The sequence below is a fragment of the Nyctereutes procyonoides genome, unplaced genomic scaffold, assembly GCF_905146905.1.
Source record: "Nyctereutes procyonoides isolate TBG_1078 unplaced genomic scaffold, NYPRO_anot_genome, whole genome shotgun sequence".
In the NCBI taxonomy this organism is placed as follows: Eukaryota; Metazoa; Chordata; class Mammalia; order Carnivora; family Canidae; genus Nyctereutes; species Nyctereutes procyonoides.
In genome coordinates, this window is record NW_026575147.1 from 21,435,626 (window position 1) to 21,455,699 (window position 20,074).

At 45.0% G+C, this 20,074-nt stretch overlaps 1 protein-coding gene across 1 annotated transcript; it reads right to left on the bottom strand.

The window, feature by feature from the left end:
- Nucleotides 1-5,909: 5,909 nt before the first annotated feature.
- Nucleotides 5,910-19,729, bottom strand: LOC129501405 (uncharacterized). Its single transcript, XM_055312531.1, has 3 exons — nucleotides 19,682-19,729; nucleotides 18,507-18,666; nucleotides 5,910-17,738 (listed from the first exon to the last, which is right to left on the bottom strand). The coding sequence occupies exon 3, from the start codon at nucleotides 17,411-17,413 to the stop codon at nucleotides 16,268-16,270; it is 1,146 nt and encodes a 381-aa protein (XP_055168506.1). The 5' UTR covers nucleotides 17,414-17,738; nucleotides 18,507-18,666; nucleotides 19,682-19,729; the 3' UTR covers nucleotides 5,910-16,267.
- Between the last annotated feature and the right edge of the window lie 345 nt (nucleotides 19,730-20,074).

The following is a 20,074-nucleotide window of genomic DNA, read 5'->3' on the forward strand; positions in this document are numbered from 1 at the left end:
TGAATTCCTTTATGTTTGTTATTGTTTTGTGTCTTTGGGTGCTCCTTATTTGGGGGCATAAATATTTACAATTGTTAGATCTTGTTGGATAAACCCCTTTATTATGTACTGCCCTTCATCTCTTGTTGCAGTCTTTGGTTTAAAATCTAGATGATCTAAGTATTGCTACTCTGGATTTCTTTTGATGTCCATTAGTATGATAAATGTTTCTCTATCCCCTCACATTCGGTCTGCAGGTGTCTTTAGGACTAAAATGAGTCTCTTGTAGGCAACATATAAATGGGTATTTTTAAAATCCATTCCTATACCCTATGTCTTTTGATTGGAGCTCTTAGTTTATTTACATTCAGAGTGATTTTTGATAGATACGAATTGTGCCATTTTGTTACTTGTTTTGTCATTGTTTCTGGAGATATTTCTCTATTCCTTTCTAGTCTTTGTCACTTTTGGTCTTTCCTTCCCACTTACAGAGTCCCCTATATTATTTCTTGCCTCTCTGGTTTAATGGTAATGAACTCCTTTAGTTTTTGTTTGTCTGGGAAATTCTAATTTCTCCTATTCTGAATGACAGCCTTCCTGCTTAGAGTATTCTTGGTTGCATATTTTCCCATTCAGCACATATAATTTCACTGTCTTCTGGTCTGCAAGTTTCTGTAGAGATCTTCTGCTAACCTTGTCTTCCCTTATTGGTTTGGAATTTCTTTTCCCTTACTACTTTTAAGGTTTTTTTCCTCATCTCTATATTTCAAAAATTTTACTATGATCTGTCTTGTTGTTGGTCTGCTTTAATTGATTTTTTTTCTTTTATTGATTTTGATGGGAGTTCTCTTTGCCTCCTGGATTTGAATGTCTTTTTCCTTCTCCAGATTAGGGAATTTTCAACTATAACTTGCTCCCTCTTCTTCTACTTTTGGAATTCCATTTTTAAATTTTTTAAAAAAGATTTTATTTATTTATTCGGGAGAGACACACAGAGAGAGGCAGAGTCATAGGCAGAGGGCTTCCTGTGGGGAGCCCAATGTGGGACTTGATCTCAGGACCCTGGGATCACAACCTGAGCCAAAAGTATATGTTCAACCACTGAGCACCCAGGTGGCTCTACTTCTGAAATTCCTTTTTTTTTTTTTTTAGTTTATTTATGATAGTCAGAGAGAGAGAGAGAGAGAGAGAGAGAGAGAGAGAGAGAGAGGCAGAGGGAGAAGCAGGCTCCATGCACCGGGAGCCTGACGTGGGATTCCATCCCGGGTCTCCAGGATCGCGCCCTGGGCCAAAGGCAGGCGCTAAACCACTGCGCCACCCAGGGATCCCTACTTCTGAAATTCCTATGATATGAATGTTATTATGCTTTACTGAGTCACTGAGTTCCCTTTGTCTATATTTGTGATCCACCATTTTTCTTTCCCTCTTCTTTTCAGATTCATTATTTTCCATAATTTTATCTTCTATATCACTTATTCACTCCTCTGCTTCTTCCATCCTTATAGTTATATACAGTCAGTTTTGCATTTCAGTTATAGCATTTTTAATTTGGCCTGATGGTTTTTAGGTCTTCTATCTCTGCAGTAAGCTATTCCCTGGTGTGTTTTCTATGCATTTTTAAGCTCAGCTAGTATCCTCATGTTTGTTGCTTTAAATTCTGTATCAGGTGTATTACTTATATCTGTTGTGATTAGATCCCTAGATGTGACCCATTGTTCTTTCTTTTGGGATGAATTGCTCTATCTTGGCTTTTGGTTAATGTCTCTGTCTTCTCTATGTCAGGAAAGCCCATTATGTTTACAGCTCCTAAGAGTAATGGTTTTATGAAGAGGAGGTCATATACTGGCTAGCACTTGGTGCCTCAGGAAAGATCTGTGGTGTATGCTGTGTGCACTGTGCTTCTGTTATGACTGCCCTATTCCTCAGGTCAGTCCTCTGCAGAGTTTCTCTTTGCCTGCAGTGGGGAGTATTTGGATCTTGTCTAGAAAGTGGAAAGTTTAAGTAGGTGTGCTCTGGTCTACTCATTAAAAGAAGTTTAATGGCTTTTACCCTAGAGCTTAAATTTTGCAGTACTCTATGGTTAGTAGACTTCATTCATGAGGGGAGCTTGTGTTGGTCTTCTGGGGGTGTGACCCACTGTTCTGTTTCTTAGGCACACTTGCCCTAATAAAGAATTAACTGCAGAGCATCACTGTGCTACTCACTGAAGTCAGTAATGCTGATGGGTGGGGGAGAACAATAGTACCAGTGTCTCTCTCATCCCCAGAGAGTAAAGTTCATATCTGCTGTCTGGGAAGCCCTCATGGGAGAGCAAACAATATTCTCTTTTATGTCCCAGGTGTTCCTCACATCCCTGCCTTCACTCTGTTTGTATCTGGGGTATCTGTATGTATGGCAGTGCAGTGCACCGGTGTTTTGTCCCAGGTAGGCCAGCTGAGTTTCAAAACTCCAGAGTTTAGGGACCTGGAATGGCATGGACCCACACTGGTCATCTCGGGCAGGGTCTTGCTGTGCTGGGACTGATGCAGATATGTTCCAGAAGTACAGTTGCACTAATGCAGGAGCCTTGAATTGAGTAAAGTGAAGCAAAAGTCAGTATACAGGTTAGCTGTCCTCAGCAGCTGTCTCTGCCCCTATGCTTTAGGGGTGGGGGATGCAGTGTCAACTGCTGGATCTTTTGTCCCCTGAGAGGCAATGCTACCTCTCCCAGATCACTCCAGGAAGGGGGAGCCATCCCTCTCAATGTATCCCAGGGGACTCCTAGATCACACTGTCTCTCCCATGCCTTTGCTATCTTTCTCTATAGGAGCACTACAGGGCCTGCCAGGCTCAAAACCAGCTATGACACAGACATGTAAAACTCCAGTCTTTGAGCTCCACTGGTTGTAAAATCTCTTGATTATCAGCCCCTCTCATTTTCCCAGTCAATGGCTTTGGGAAAGTGTTTTCCTTGTGTGATCTCCGGTGTGATCCACTCTGTCTCTGTCTCTGTCTCTCTCTCTCTCTGTCTCCGTTTGTGTTTCTCTCTCTCTCTCTCTCTCTCTCTCTCACCTTTTCTGTGATCAGGGCTCCCTCCCCTCCACAACACCTGCAATCCTTTTCTCCCCCAAATCACATCTCTGTACCTTCTACCTTCCATTATGTGGTCTCTTTTCTTCCTATAGTTGTGGAGTTCTTAGTCCTCAGATTGATTTTTTGGGTGTTCAGAATGATTTTGTATTTATCTAGCTGTCTTGAAGGACAAAGCAAGCATAGGATCCCCCTACTACTCTTCCATCTTAGCTCTCCCGCCCAATATTTAAATTTCTAATGATGCTTTTTAAAAAATATTATTTCTTTAAGTTCAATTTAATTAACATATACTGTATTATTAGTTTCAGGGGTAGAATTTGGTGATCCATCAGTTGCATATAACACCCAGTGTTCATCACATTACGTGTCTTCCTTCCTTCCTTCCTTCCTTCCTTCCTTCCTTCCTTCCTTCCTTCCTTCCTTTCTTTTTGTTTTTCTTTTTTTTTAATAAATTAATTTTTATTGGTGTTCAATTTACCAACATACAGAATAACACCCAGTGCTCATCCCGTCAAGTGTCCCCCTCAGTGCCCGTCACCCATTCACCCCCACCCCCCGCCCTCCTCCCCCTCCACCACCCCTAGTTCATTTCCCAGAGACAGAACATAAAGATTTCTTTCTTTCTTTCTTTCTTTCTTTCTTTCTTTCTTTCTTTCTTTCTTTCTTTCTTTCTTTCTTTTTCTTTTCTTTCTTCTTTCTTTTTTTTATAAATTTATTTTTTTATTGGTGTTCAATTTGCCAACATATAGAATAACACCCAGTGCTCATCCCATCAAGTGCCACCCTTAGTGCCCCTCACCCAGTCACCCCTACCCCCCGCCCACCTCCCCTTCCACCTCCCCTAGTTCGTTTCCCAGAGTTAGGAGTCTTCCATGTTCTCTCTCCCTTTCTGATATTTCCCACTCATTTTTTCTCCTTTCTCCTTTATTCCCTTTCACTGTTTTTTATACTCCCCAAATGAATGAGACCTCCTTAATGCTCATCACCCATTTACCCCCGTGCCCCCACCCACCTCCCTCCAGCAACCCTTAGGTTGTTTCCTAGAGTTAAGAGTCTCATGATTTATCTCCTTCTTCGTTTTCATCTTATTTATTTATTTATTTATTTATTTATTTATTTATTCATTCATTCATTCATGAGAGACACAGAGAGAGAGACACACACACACAGGCAGAGGGAGAAGCAGTCTCCCCGCAGGAACCAGACATGAGACTCGATCCAAGGACTTCAGGATCATGCCCTGGGCCAAAGGCAGGCACTAAATCACTGAGCCACCCAGGGATTCCCCTGTTTTCATCTTATTTTATTCTTCTTTCCCTTCCCCTATGTTCCTCTGTTTTATTTCTTAAGTTCCACATATGAGTGAAGTCATATGGTATTTATCTTTCCCTGATTTATTTTGCTTGGCATAATATCCTCTAATTCCATCCACATCATTACAAATGGCAAGGTTTTTTTATTCCTTTTGGCGGCTGAGTAATATTCCATTGTGTGTTTATACATATGTATATATATATATATATATATATATATATATATATATCACATATTTATCCATTCATCTGTTAATGGACATCTGGGTTCTTTCCATGTTTTGGCTGTTGTGGGCATTGCTGCTATTGCACTACTAGGTATTTATTCAAAGTATACAAACTGTGATTCAAAGGGGCACATGCATCCCAATGTTTATAAGCAGTAATGTCTAATGATGTTTTGATAACTAGTGTTTATTCAGATAATAAATGCTGATGGATAGATTTGTATGAATTGATTACTATTTAGGATTAACTATCATATATAGTTATTTCTTATGTGTGCATTTATAGTATAACAATTGTTTTATTTACTTTCTCTAGTAAACTAATATGACTACTGTCCTGTTGATCATATTGCACAGTGATCAAAGTTTGTGTAGTCTTTCTTAAAATATTTACAAGTAAATATAAGATATTCTGAGTCTCATCAGAAAACTTAGCCCATGTTTTGATTTTTCCATAGAATTCTGCCTCCAGTAGGAGCTTATGATATTGAACACTCATTGATAAATTTCACTTTAGTTTGAATTTCAAAAGTGAAGGTGGAAGAAAACAGAATGCTTATAGGAGCAATATATATATATATGTGTGTGTGTATATATATGTGTGTATATATACACAATATACATTACATATATATATGTAATGGAATATTATCCATCAAAAAGAATGAAATCTTGCCATCTGCAATGACATGGATAGAACTAGAGGGTATTATGCTAAGTGAAATAAGTCAGTCAGAGAAAGACAAATATAATACGATTTCACTCATATGTAGAATTTAAGAAACAAAACATATGAACATAGGGGAAAGAAAGGAAAAATAAAATAAGATGGAAATAGAGAGAGAGGCAAACCATAAGAGATTCTTAACAATAGGAAACAAACTGAGGGTTGGGATGCCTGGATTGCTCAGTGGTTAAGCCTCTGCCTTTGGCTCAGGTCGTGATCCTGGGGTTCTGGGATTGAGTCCTGTAACGGGCTCTCTGCAAGGAGTCTGCTTCTCCTTCTGCCTGTATCTCTGTCTGAGTGTCTCTCATGAATAAATAAATAAAATCTTTTAAAAACTTGAGGGTTGCTAGGGGGAATAGGGTAGGTGGATGGGGTAATTGAGTAATGGCATTAAGGAGGGCACATGATGTAATGAGCACTGGGTGGTATATGCAACTGATGAATAACTGAACTCTACCTTTGAAACTAATGATACACTATATGTTAATTAATTTAATTTAAATAAAATAATTTTTTTAAAAAAGAAATGTGCATCTGATCCTGTGGCAAGGAGCTATGTTTGTTTGTGAAGATGAAAGAGAAAAGAAACTATACCTTGATGGAGAGTTTATTCACAATTTTTATGCAATACAGGAGTCATGACAATAAATTCAAAAGTATTAGTACAAAGTTCCATGGTAACAGAAAAGATGCAAATATTCTGACTCATCAACTACTACAACATTCTTTGCTCAGGACATTGAATATGTTACAATATTGTTAGAGAAATTTTGACTCCAAAATCATGTTTCTTAGCTCCTGGATAGGTTTGTCAATGGTCAATTAAAATAAAATCTGGAAAGGCCAAACTCTGAGTCTCAGACATTTTTTAATGCTTATTTTATACCAAAGCACTCAAATCATTATGTCATACAATCTAAATATAGTTCCAAGTGCTATTTACTCCTTCCATTCACTGTTTTCTAACCAAAGAGCTTAGTGATTATGGAGTCTTACAAAAAAAAAACAACAAAAAACAACAAAACCCTCATAAAACAAGAGGAATAGAGTACAATGCTATAGTTAAATAAAAGACATATATACCCCGACTACCAAAAGAAAGGACCATGGTAAATATTTTAATTCCATGTTGAATTCTCATTTCTTCTTTGGGTTAGTTCTTATCTTGGGTTAGTTGGCTTCAAATTATTATTCAATGTAATAACACCTTTGTTCTTGGACATATTCATAGAGTGGAGTGTTGCTATCTAAATAACAGGAACCTGAGTCTGTTCTCTCCCTTTTATGGCAACCTCTGGCCTCAGTGTTTCTTGTCTGCTTATCATCCACATTTTGACTATATATTCTGGTGCTTCTAAATAAACTTGATTTGGGACCTTGCTTTTGCCTGTCCCCATTCCACATGGTTGGACCATATTCTTCAATTCCTGCAGGGTCTTGGCTATCATGAGAGTGACTGAAAATGATTCCTTGACTTCTGCTATTACTTGACTTCCCATAGCTGTCACTTGATTGGTCATGGCTATCTACTCGGCTTTCATTAGTGCTGAATCCAGATTGACCCTGGATGTCCCCTGATTTTCTATTACTTGATCCCTGTCTTACTAAACATGTGTTGTATCTTACCTGATCATGAGAAGTTGTATCTGCCAAATGCTGCTGGTTGGATCTATGGATACTAATAATATTGAATTCAGACTGTCCATGCCTAGATCCTGATGGTTCATGAATCTGTTTCCCCCAATCTTCTGAATGCTCTTTATTATCACTATGAAAATCCTGCCTTAAGGCTGAATTAGACTCTAGATGGCTGAGAGCTGATATGAATTGTCCATGGCTGGATACAGAATGGTTGCTTGACAGCCTATGAGTAGTAGATACCTCCCTTCCAAATTGAACATGGATGTCAACTGGTGATTCATGACTTACTATTGAATGCCCATGCAAAGATCCCTGCCTTCTATTTACACTGGATCCAGACTTATTGTGGGAATCAATTGACTGTCCATGACTTGAGCTTTGTCTTCCAATTATTTCAGTTGCTTTTGATCCTGTATGGTCAGGCCTAGAAAATGATTGTCCATGTGTAGACACTTGATTGTTTGCAGCTCTATCCAATGACCTTAAAGGGCTAGAATTTCGGCTGCTTGTTCTGCTGCCCCCAGAAGGTCCATACCCAGACTGCCCATAGTCATATTCTGCACTTCCATAACTGCCATGTTTCCATCCTTGATCTGATCCATGTCTTTGTTTTCCACTATGTTGTGATTGAGAATGACTCACTCTAGATTGGTGATGAATGCTATGTGACTGTTTCCTTATGGTATCCTTAGACAGCCTATGAGTTTCATGTGACTGTATATGACTGGACCCAGAATGTCCACTGGTGCCTCTTGAATGTCCATGAGTACTTCCCTGTCTCCTTCTAATTGTGGATCCTAACTCTCCATGTAAAGATCCAGTATGACCATGAGGGGATCCTGATTGGGTCAGTGGGACTCCTGAATGTCTTTCAGTGTCACTGGACTCAGTGCCACTAAATCCCTTTCTTCTAGTCCTACTGGATTCTGCCCTGGTGGCTTGTCCATGACCAGAATAAGCATTACCAGTGGTGTCCTCTGACTGTCTATTACTAGTGCCCTGTCTCCTTTTAATTGTGGATTCTGACTCTGGATGTTCAGATCCAACCTGGCCATGGAGGGAACCTGAGTGTATCTGTGGGGCTCCTGAGTATTCCTGAGTGTCACTGGACTCACTGACAGTAGATCCCCTTCTTCTAGCCCTCCTGGATTGTGTCCTAGTAGCCTGTCCATGAACAGATTGGGCATGTCCACTGGTGTCCCCTGACTGTTTATGAGTATATTCCTGTCTCTCTTTGGTGGTGGAATCTGACTCTCCATGTTGAGATCCAGCCTGCCCATGGGGGGATCCTGAGTGCACCTGTGGGACTCCTGAATGCCCCTGAGTGTCACTGGACTCACTGCTACTAGATTCCCTTCTACCAGTCCTGCTGGATTGTGTCCTGGTGGCTTGTCCATGGCCAGAGTTTGCATGTCCACCTGTATCCCCTGACTGTCTATGGGTAGTTCCCTGTCTCCCTTGTACTAAGGATCCCGACTCTCCTTGTTGAGATCCAGAATGACCTTGAGGGGATCCTATGTGTGCCTGTGGGACTCCTGAGTGCCCCTGACTGACACTGGACTCACTGACAGTAGAACCTCTTCTTCTAGTCCTACTGGATTGTGTTCTGGTGGCTTGTCCATGACCAGACTGGGCATGTGTAGTGGTGTCTCCTGACTGTCCATGAGTAGTTCCCTGTCTTCCTTGTACTGAGGACCCTGACTCTCCATGTTGAGATCCAGCGTGAGTACGTGGGAATTCTGTGTGTGTTTGTGGGATTCCTGAGTGCCTTTCAGTGTCACTGGACTCACTGCCTCCAGATTCCCTTCTATCAGTCCTTCTGGATAGTGTCCCGGTGGCCTGTCCATGGCCAGCGTGGGCATGTGCGCTGTTATCTTCTGACTGTCCATAATGTTTTCCCTGTCTCCCTTTAACTGTGGAACCCAGTTCTGGATGGTGAGATCCAGCCTGATCATGAGGGGATCCTGTGTGTGTCTGTGGGGCTCCCGAGTGCCCCTGACTGTCACTGGACTCACTGACAGTAGACTCACTTCTTCTACTCCTACTGTATTGTGTCCTGCTGGCTTGTCCATGACCAGACTGGGCATGTGCAGTGGTGTCTCTTGATTGTCCATGAGATGTTCCTTGTCTCCTTTGTAGTGAGGATCCTGACTCTAGATGTTGAGATCCAGCGTGAGTATGCGGGGATCCTGTGTGTGTCTCTGGGACACCTAGGTGATTTTCAGTGTCACTGGACTCACTGCCACTAGATTCCCTTCTACCAGTCCTGCTGGATTGTGTCCTGGTGGCTTGTCCATGGCCAGAGTGTGCATGTCCACCTGTATCTCCTGACTGTCTATGGGTAGTTCCCTGTCTCCCTTGTATTGAGGATCCCGACTCTCCCTGTTGAGATCCAGAATGACCTTGAGGGGATCCTATGTGTGCCTGTGGGACTCCTGAGTGCCCCTGACTGTCACTGGACTCACTGACAGTAGAACCTCTTCTTCTAGTCCTACTGGATTGTGTTCTGGTGGCTTGTCCATGGCCAGAGTGCGCATGTGTAGTGGTGTCTCCTGACTGTCCATGAGTAGTTCCCTGTCTTCCTTGTACTGAGGACCCTGATTCTCCTTGTTGAGATCCAGCCTGGCCAAGAGGGGATCCTGAGTGTGCCTGTGGGACACCTGAGTGCCTTTCAGTGTCACTGGACTCACTGCCACTAGATTCCCTTCTACCAGTCCTACTGGATTGTGTCCTGGTGGCTTGTCCATGGCCAGAGTGCGCATGTCTAGTAGTGTCTCCTGACTGTCCATGAGCAGTTCCCTGTCTCCCTTGTAGTGAGGACCCTGACTCTCCATGTTGAGGTCCAGCGTGAGTACGTGGGGATTCTGTGTGTGTTTGTGGGATTCCTGAGTGCCTTTCAGTGTCACTGGACTCACTGCCTCCAGATTCCCTTCTATCAGTCCTTCTGGATAGTGTCCCGGTGGCCTGTCCATGGCCAGCGTGGGCATGTGCGCTGTTATCTTCTGACTGTCCATAATGTTTTCCCTGTCTCCCTTTAACTGTGGAACCCAGTTCTGGATGGTGAGATCCAGCCTGATCATGAGGGGATCCTGTGTGTGTCTGTGGGGCTCCCGAGTGCCCCTGACTGTCACTGGACTCACTGACAGTAGACTCACTTCTTCTACTCCTACTGTATTGTGTCCTGCTGGCTTGTCCATGACCAGACTGGGCATGTGCAGTGGTGTCTCTTGATTGTCCATGAGATGTTCCTTGTCTCCTTTGTAGTGAGGATCCTGACTCTAGATGTTGAGATCCAGCGTGAGTATGCGGGGATCCTGTGTGTGTCTCTGGGACACCTAGGTGATTTTCAGTGTCACTGGACTCACTGCCACTAGATTCCCTTCTACCAGTCCTGCTGGATTGTGTCCTGGTGGCTTGTCCATGGCCAGAGTGCGCATGTCCACCTGTATCTCCTGACTGTCTATGGGTAGTTCCCTGTCTCCCTTGTATTGAGGATCCCGACTCTCCCTGTTGAGATCCAGAATGACCTTGAGGGGATCCTATGTGTGCCTGTGGGACTCCTGAGTGCTCCTGACTGTCACTGGACTCACTGACAGTAGATCCCCTTCTTCTAGTCCTACTGGATTGTGTTCTGGTGGCTTGTCCATGACCAGACTGGGCATGTGTAGTGGTGTCTCCTGACTGTCCATGAGTAGTTCCCTGTCTTCCTTGTACTGAGGATCCCAACTCTACATGTTGAGATCCAGCCTGGCCACGAGGGGATCCTGAGTGTGCCTGTGGGACTCCTGAGTGCCTTTCAGTGTCACTGGACTCAGTGCCACTAGATTCCCTTCTACCAGTCCTACTGGATTGTGTCCTGGTGGCTTGTCCATGGCCAGACTGGGCATGTCTAGTAGTGTCTCCTGACTGTCCATGAGTAGTTCCCTGTCTTCCTTGTACTGAGGACTCTGACTCTCCCTGTGGAGATACAGCCTGGCCACGAGGGGATCCTGAGTGTGCCTGTGGGACACCTGAGTGCCTTTCAGTGTCACTGGACTCACTGCCACTAGATTCCCTTCTACCAGTCCTACTGGATTGTGTCCTGGTGGCATGTCCATGGCCAGAGTGCGCATGTCCACCTGTATCTCCTGACTGTCTATGGGTAGTTCCCTGTCTCCCTTGTACTGAGGATCCCGACTCTCCTTGTTGAGATCCAGAATGACCTTGAGGGGATCCTATGTGTGCCTGTGGGACTCCTGAGTGCCCCTGACTGTCACTGGACTCACTGACAGTAGATCCTCTTCTTCTAGTCCTACTGGATTGTGTTCTGGTGGCTTCTCCATGGCCAGAGTGCGCAGTTCTAGTAGTGTCTCCTGACTGTCCATGAGTAGTTCCCTGTCTTCCTTGTACTGAGGACTCCGACTCTCCATGTGGAGATCCAGCCTGGCCACGAGGTGATCCTGAGTGTGCCTGTGGGACACGTGAGTGCCTTTCAGTGTCACTGGACTCACTGCCACTAGATTCCCTTCTACCAGTCCTACTGGATTGTGTTCTGGTGGCTTGTCCATGGCCAGAGTGGGCATGTCCACCTGTATCTCCTGACTGTCCATGAGTAGTTCCCTGTCTGCCTTGTACTGAGGATCCCGACTCTCCTTGTTGAGATCCAGAATGACCTTGACGGGATCCTATTTGTGCCTGTGGGACTCCTGAGTGCCCCTGACTGTCACTGGACTCACTGACAGTAGAACCTCTTCTTCTACTCCTACTGGATTGTGTTCTGGTGACTTGTCCATGGCCAGAGTGCGCAGTTCTAGTAGTGTCTCCTGACTGTCCATGAGTAGTTCCCTGTCTTCCTTGTACTGAGGACCCTGACTCTCCTTGTTGAGATCCAGCCTGGCCATGAGGGGATCCTGAGTGTGCCTGTGGGACACCTGAGTGCCTTTCAGTGTCACTGGACTCACTGCCACTAGATTCCCTTCTACCAGTCCTACTGGATTGTGTCCTGGTGGCTTGTCCATGGCCAGCGTGGGTATGTGCGCTTTTATCTTCTGACTGTCCATAATGTTTTCCCTGTCTCCCTTTAACTGTGGAACCCAGTTCTGGATGTTGAGATCCAGCCTGATCATGAGGGGATCCTGTGTGTGTCTTTGGGGCTCCCGAGTGCCCCTGACTGTCACTGGACTCACTGACAGTAGACTCACTTCTTCTACTCCTACTGTATTGTGTCCTGCTGGCTTGTCCATGACCAGACTGGGCATGTGCAGTGGTGTCTCTTGATTGTCCATGAGATGTTCCTTGTCTCCTTTGTAGTGAGGATCCTGACTCTAGATGTTGAGATCCAGCATGAGTATGCGGGGATCCTGTGTGTGTCTCTGGGACACCTAGGTGATTTTCAGTGTCACTGGACTCACTGCCACTAGATTCCCTTCTACCAGTCCTGCTGGATTGTGTCCTGGTGGCTTGTCCATGGCCAGAGTGCGCATGTCCACCTGTATCTCCTGACTGTCTATGGGTAGTTCCCTGTCTCCCTTGTACTGAGGATCCCGACTCTCCTTGTTGAGATCCAGAATGACCTTGAGGGGATCCTATGTGTGCCTGTGGGACTCCTGAGTGCTCCTGACTGTCACTGGACTCACTGACAGTAGATCCTCTTCTTCTAGTCCTACTGGATTGTGTTCTGGTGGCTTGTCCATGACCAGACTGGGCATGTGTAGTGGTGTCTCCTGACTGTCCATGAGTAGTTCCCTGTCTTCCTTGTACTGAGGATCCCGACTCTCCATGTTGAGATCCAGCCTGGCCACGAGGGGATCCTGAGTGTGCCTGTGGGACTCCTGAGTGCTTTTCAGTGTCACTGGACTCACTGCCACTAGATTCCCTTCTACCAGTCCTACTGGATTGTGTTCTGGTGGCTTGTCCATGGCCAGAGTGGGCATGTCCACCTATATCTCCTGACTGTCTATGGGTAGTTCCCTGTCTCCCTTGTACTGAGGATCCCGAGTCTCCCTGTTGAGATCCAGAATGACCATGAGGGGATCCTATGTGTGCCTGTGGGACTCCTGAGTGCCCCTGACTGTCACTAGACTCACTGACAGTAGAACCTCTTCTTCTAGTCCTACTGGATTGTGTTCTGGTGGCTTGTCCATGACCAGACTGGGCATGTGTAGTGGTGTCTCCTGACTGTCCATGAGTAGTTCCCTGTCTTCCTTGTACTGAGGACTCTGACTCTCCATGTGGAGATCCAGCCTGGCCACGAGGGGATCCTGAGTGTGCCTGTGGGACACGTGAGTGCCTTTCAGTGTCACTGGACTCACTGCCACTAGATTCCCTTCTACCAGTCCTACTGGATTGTGTCCTGGTGGCTTGTCCATGGCCAGAGTGCGCATGTCTAGTAGTGTCTCCTGACTGTCCATGAGCAGTTCCCTGTCTCCCTTGTAGTGAGGACCCTGACTCTCCATGTTGAGGTCCAGCGTGAGTACGTGGGGATTCTGTGTGTGTTTGTGGGATTCCTGAGTGCCTTTCAGTGTCACTGGACTCACTGCCTCCAGATTCCCTTCTATCAGTCCTTCTGGATAGTGTCCCGGTGGCCTGTCCATGGCCAGCGTGGGCATGTGCGCTGTTATCTTCTGACTGTCCATAATGTTTTCCCTGTCTCCCTTTAACTGTGGAACCCAGTTCTGGATGGTGAGATCCAGCCTGATCATGAGGGGATCCTGTGTGTGTCTGTGGGGCTCCCGAGTGCCCCTGACTGTCACTGGACTCACTGACAGTAGACTCACTTCTTCTACTCCTACTGTATTGTGTCCTGCTGGCTTGTCCATGACCAGACTGGGCATGTGCAGTGGTGTCTCTTGATTGTCCATGAGATGTTCCTTGTCTCCTTTGTAGTGAGGATCCTGACTCTAGATGTTGAGATCCAGCATGAGTATGCGGGGATCCTGTGTGTGTCTCTGGGACACCTAGGTGATTTTCAGTGTCACTGGACTCACTGCCACTAGATTCCCTTCTACCAGTCCTGCTGGATTGTGTCCTGGTGGCTTGTCCATGGCCAGAGTGTGCATGTCCACCTGTTTCTCCTGACTGTCTATGGGTAGTTCCCTGTCTCCCTTGTACTGAGGATCCCGACTCTCCTTGTTGAGATCCAGAATGACCTTGAGGGGATCCTATGTGTGCCTGTGGGACTCCTGAGTGCCCCTGACTGTCACTGGACTCACTGACAGTAGATCCTCTTCTTCTAGTCCTACTGGATTGTGTTCTGGTGGCTTGTCCATGGCCAGAGTGCGCAGTTCTAGTAGTGTCTCCTGACTGTCCATGAGTAGTTCCCTGTCTTCCTTGTACTGAGGACTCCGACTCTCCATGTGGAGATCCAGCCTGGCCACGAGGTGATCCTGAGTGTGCCTGTGGGACACCTGAGTGCCTTTCAGTGTCACTGGACTCACTGCCACTAGATTCCCTTCTACCAGTCCTGCTGGATTGTGTCCTGGTGGCTTGTCCATGGCCAGAGTGCGCATGTCCACCTGTATCTCCTGACTGTCTATGGGTAGTTCCCTGTCTCCCTTGTACTGAGGATCCCGAGTCTCCCTGTTGAGATCCAGAATGACCATGAGGGGATCCTATGTGTGCCTGTGGGACTCCTGAGTGTCCCTGACTGTCACTGGACTCACTGACAGTAGAACCTCTTCTTCTAGTCCTACTGGATTGTGTTCTGGTGGCTTGTCCATGACCAGACTGGGCATGTGTAGTGGTGTCTCCTGACTGTCCATGAGTAGTTCCCTGTCTTCCTTGTACTGAGGACTCTGACTCTCCATGTTGAGATCCAGCCTGGCCACGAGGGGATCCTGAGTGTGCCTGTGGGACTCCTGAGTGCCCCTGACTGTCACTGGACTCACTGCCACTAGATTCCCTTCTACCAGTCCTACTGGATTGTGTCCTGGTGGCTTGTCCATGGCCAGACTGGGCATGTCTAGTAGTGTCTCCTGACTGTCCATGAGTAGTTCCCTGTCTTCCTTGTACTGAGGACTCTGACTCTCCATGTGGAGATCCAGCCTGGCCACGAGGGGATCCTGAGTGTGCCTGTGGGACACCTGAGTGCCTTTCAGTGTCACTGGACTCACTGCCACTAGATTCCCTTCTACCAGTCCTACTGGATTGTGTCCTGGTGGCTTGTCCATGACCCGACTGGGCATGTGTAGTGGTGTCTCCTGACTGTCCATGTGTAGTTCCCTGTCTTCCTTGTACTGAGGACCCTGACTCTCTATGTTGAGATCCAGCCTGGCCACGAGGGGATCGTGAGTGTGCCTGTGGGACACCTGAGTGCCTTTCAGTGTCACTGGACTCACTGCCACTAGATTCCCTTCTACCAGGCCTACTGGATTGTGTCCTGGTGGCTTGTCCATGACCTGACTGGGCATGTCCAAATATATCTCCTGACTCTCTATGGGTAGTTCCCTGTCTCCCTTTAACTGTTGATTCTGACTCTCTATGTTGAGTTCCGGAATGATCTTGAGGGGATCCTGTGTGTGCCTGTGGGACTCCTGAATGCCCTTGAATGTCACTTGACTCTCCAACACTACTCCTACTAGTTATACTGGATTCTGTCCTTGAGGTTTGTCCATGACCAGACTGAGCATATCCACTGCTATCTTCTGACTGTCCATGAGTTGTTCCCTGTCTTCCTTTAGCTGTTTCTCTTCTCTGACTTTTAGCTGAACGTGATATTGACTTTCTACATTGTTGACTCCCTTTTCCTGAACTAGTCCCATAGCATTCCTGTCCACCCACCCTAGTTTGTTGATTGTCACAGCCAGAGGATTGAATTGAGCTAAACTCACGTTGATTTTTACTAGATGACTTACTTGAGCTAGATCCATGTTGATCTTGTTTAGAGGTGTTGCCTGAGCAAGATCCATTGCCAAAAGTTGAGGATTGTCCTGAACTGGAACCATGTTGACCATAGCTAGACTGATGTGCTGTAGATTCTTGTCCAAAGTCCAACGAATGACCTGAGCCAGTCCCAAAGCTAGGGGACTGATTTGTGCTAGATCCAAATCCAAAGCTGGAGGATTGACCTGAGCTAGAAGTTTGATGGGCACCAGACCCATGTTGTCCAAAACCAGAGGACTGTCCTGAACTGGAATTCATTTCTGAGCCAGAGCCATTTTGTCCAAAACCAGAGGAAAAACCAGAGGACTGTCCAGTGCCAGACCCATGCTGACCAAAACTGGAGGACTGACCTGAGCCAGACCCATGTTGTCCAAAGCCAGAGGACTGACCTGAGCCAGACCCATGTTGTCCAAAGCCAGAGGACTGTCCTGAGCCAGACCCATGCTGACCTAAACCAGAGTACTGACCTGAACCAGACCCATGTTGTCCAAAGCCAGAGGATTGAACTGAGCCAGACCCATGCTGGCCAAAGCCAGAGGACTGACATGAGCCAGAGCCATGTCCACAGCCAGATGATTGACCTGAGCCAGACCCATGTTGTCCAAAGCCAGAGGACTGTCCTGAGCCAGACCCATGTTGACATAAACCAGAGGATTGACCTGAGCCAGACCCATGCTGGCCAAAGCCAGAGGACTGACATGAGCCAGAGCCATGTCCACAGCCAGAGGATTGACCTGAGCCTGACCCATGTTGTCCAAAGCTAGAGGACTGCCCAGAGCCAGACCCATGTTGTCCACATTTAGAAAATCCATTTGAACCAGATCCTTTTTGATGAGAGTTTGAAAAGTGTCCACAAGAACCAGATCCATGTTGACCATAACTAGAAGACTGACTTGTTTCAGACCCATATTGTTCACAGCAACAGGACTGATTTGAACCTGTTCTCTGTTGTCTTCCACCGTTCTGTGTTTGACCACATGCTCTAGATACATATTTTCTCTGACTAGAAGACTGGCCACAGGATCTAGGCTCATGTTCACAATATCCAGAGGACTGACCTCCTGAAATACATCCATGATCTTGTCCTCCACTACTTCCTGATTGATAACCTGATTGGGTACAGCTATATTGATTTCCTTGCCCTCCAAATCTACCTTCCTGACAAGAACTAGAAGCATTTTGTGGCTTTCCACACCCACCTGAATTGCTGGAACCACATGCATAGTTTTGGCTTCCCCTGTCTCCTGAACCTCTAGAGCTAGATCCAAGCTTTTGTCCTCCACTCTTTCTTGACTGAGTAGAGTTTGATTTGTGTCCACTAGCATCCAATCCATGTGACAGACTACTATGACCTTTCCTTCTCCCACTCTTTGATTCAGATCCAGATTCATATTCCTTCTCAGATTCCCTAGAGGGGCTAACATATGACTTATTTCTTCTTTCCTCCCGTTCTCCAGAGCTGGAGCCATGTCTTTCTTTGCCACTACTCCATGAATGACCAGAGCTGGACCCATGGCGTCTTTTCTCAAGTTGCTTTTGGTTTCCTGAGCTAGATAAACCACCTTGCCTTCCCAGCCTCCTGGAGTTTGATCCATGTCTATGTTTCACTCTTCCCCTTAAGCCCTCAGAACCATATCCATGCTCCTCTCCCTCACTCCAACTTGAATGTCTGTAACCTGATTTCCATCCCTGTGTATCTTCTTCTTCCTCTTCTGTTTCACTTTCTTCCTTTTGGTGTTGATGACCATGCCTATGCTTCTTTGACCCTGAAGCTTTGCAGTATTCCTTGCTGAGAACCTTGTTGCAGGCCATAGCCAGCTTGAATACCATCAGAAGAAACTCAGTAAAGTCCAGTCTTCGGTCATGATCTCGATCTAGCATGTGCATGATAACATCCACTGTGTCTGGATCATCTGGGTTCTGTATACAAGTGACATACCAAAGGAGACCTAGTCAACCTAGCCCACATAGTCAGGTAAAATATTTGGATAGAGCTGTGGAACTGTGGATGTTTAACATTGGCATTTAAATCCAGCCAAGGGTTACTTTAAAGTAACATAGCCTAATAAGACCCAGCAGGTAATAAGAGGTAACAGAAAAGAATAAAAACTATTGGAATCCCTAGCAGAATACCATGCAAGGACCTAAGCTAGTGGATTAGGTACTCAGGTATAGTATAGAATACAAAAAGGAGTTGAATAAATCAAAATTCAATACCTGGTATATTTTAGTTTTACATACATTTTAAACATTACATGCTAATATATTCTATGTTAGGATCTAAATGCTAAAGTTAATAGCTGAGTCCTTCCCAAGTAGATGGAAAAAAATGTTTGTTTTTGTCTGCAGTTTTCCCTGTAGACATTTCCCTATCTATACTCTTTCTTCCAAATTTGATAGGATAATCTTTTAACTCATGTTTTAGCACATATTTATATACTTTTTTTTTCAGAAGGGGAAGCCTGGGGGCATGAAAAAGTCTGAAGGTCAACATGGTGGGTGTACTGAGGAAAAATAACATTTTTCCAAAAATAATGCCCCAGCAGACTTTATGATGTTCCCAAAAAGTATATCCATAGAGTTTGCCCAAAGACCATTGAGAGTATGTACTTTTAAACTAATCTTTGGCCACATAACAGAGAATGTACAAAACCTTAGCAGTCTTCAGCTGTGGTGTATGGTTCTCACCTTCAGAATTGGACGAAACTCTTTCTCCAGAAGTTCCTTTAGCTCATCCTTGCTCAGTGTGCCACACTCTCCATCTTGCTTGGTATATTTGTAGAAAACATCAATGACTGTGACAACACTTCTCAAGAGATCGGTCATCTTTTTGCAAGTTTAAGTGAACCTGAAGAGAAAAAACCCCAGAAGACCCTATTATTCATTTTTTCTTTTAATTTATAAGCAATTCTTATTTTAATAATAATCATGATGATTTTTCAAAACTCTTGTCTCTTTTAAACCTAAAATACTTCAACAAGCAAGGATGGTTGGGGATCTTTCAGTACAGTGAAAACTTTGTTAACTTCCTATTACTTTGCTAAGATCAAGTTATTGCATGTTGCTGACTGAACTGAGGTTAGAGCTCAGATCTCCATGTCCTGGATATTCTTTACGTAATGTCTCTATACATTGTGTACTTTGGTGTTTGGGGTGTTGTCCTGGAGCTTCCAAAGTTTCCAGAACCACTCAGATGTATTGTCCCAGTCTCTCTGGTTAGTTTCACTGGTTCCCTTGAGTCAAAAGTGACAGACCTTCTATAATATCTCCTCCTTTTGGTACCAGAAGCTAACCAGGATTGTTAAGGCCTTAAGCAAGTAAAAATAGGCAAGTGGGCCAACATTAGCCTGGTGCTTCAGAAGCATGAGATAGTCCTCATCAGAGCTCAGGAACTATCCTAATTTCAGCTTCAACCAAACACTATTCTTTTTCAATAACAGGGAAGAGAAGCTCAGCAATGCAAGCAGTAGTTTGACTAGTGGCTGATTTGATCTTGGAACCCCAGGGACTGACAGTGAACAGGGAAGGAACTCTACACCAGTGCTGGCCTCCTTTCTATTTAATCTGGACAACCCAGAAAAAAAATGGCATGCAAAAAAACAGGAAGAGGTGTGGAATGGCCTAGAAGAAAATGAACCTCTTGCATTATTCATCTTGACAACAATAAATTTATTCTAAAAAGACACAGGATAAATGAAACTAACCAAATAAATAAATAAACAAATGAAAAGAAAAAGAAAAAGAAACAAGAATGAAGTGGCCAAATACATATTAGCTCTGACTTAGCTCTTACTCCTGAATTTCTAATGTGGACAGTAATCAACCAAATACCCATCAATGTAGCTGGATGAATTTGCTCTCACCTGGTTCACCAAAGGAACACGTAGGATAAAGCCTGATGCAGCTTGCAGGGTGACCAGTGGATTGAGATAATGGCCCTTATATAGCTAAAAATGTGTGGGTGCTGCCATCTGTGGGATGGGCTGATTCATTTCTAATAAAATCTAACCCCACCTCTGTCCATGTTTATCTTCCTACTTCTTTACATTCTTATCTTTGAGATGATTGCAGAAAGGATGGTGCTGGTCCAGCTTCCAGTATGAGGACATGTTGTAGGACACTTTTTCAGGGTCATATACTTGTGAAAAGCAGAGAATATGTTTTAGAAGAATTGAGTAGTTCATTCCCTTTATCTAGCACCCACAATAAGTAACAAAGTGTAAAATACTTGGCAGATGTGCAGTAAATGCATATGC

Excerpts from the sequence above, each read along its gene's own strand:
- LOC129501405 (XM_055312531.1), bottom strand. The coding sequence starts at position 17,413 with ATGGATCAAACTCCAGGAGGCTGGGAAGGCAAGGTGGTTTATCTAGCT.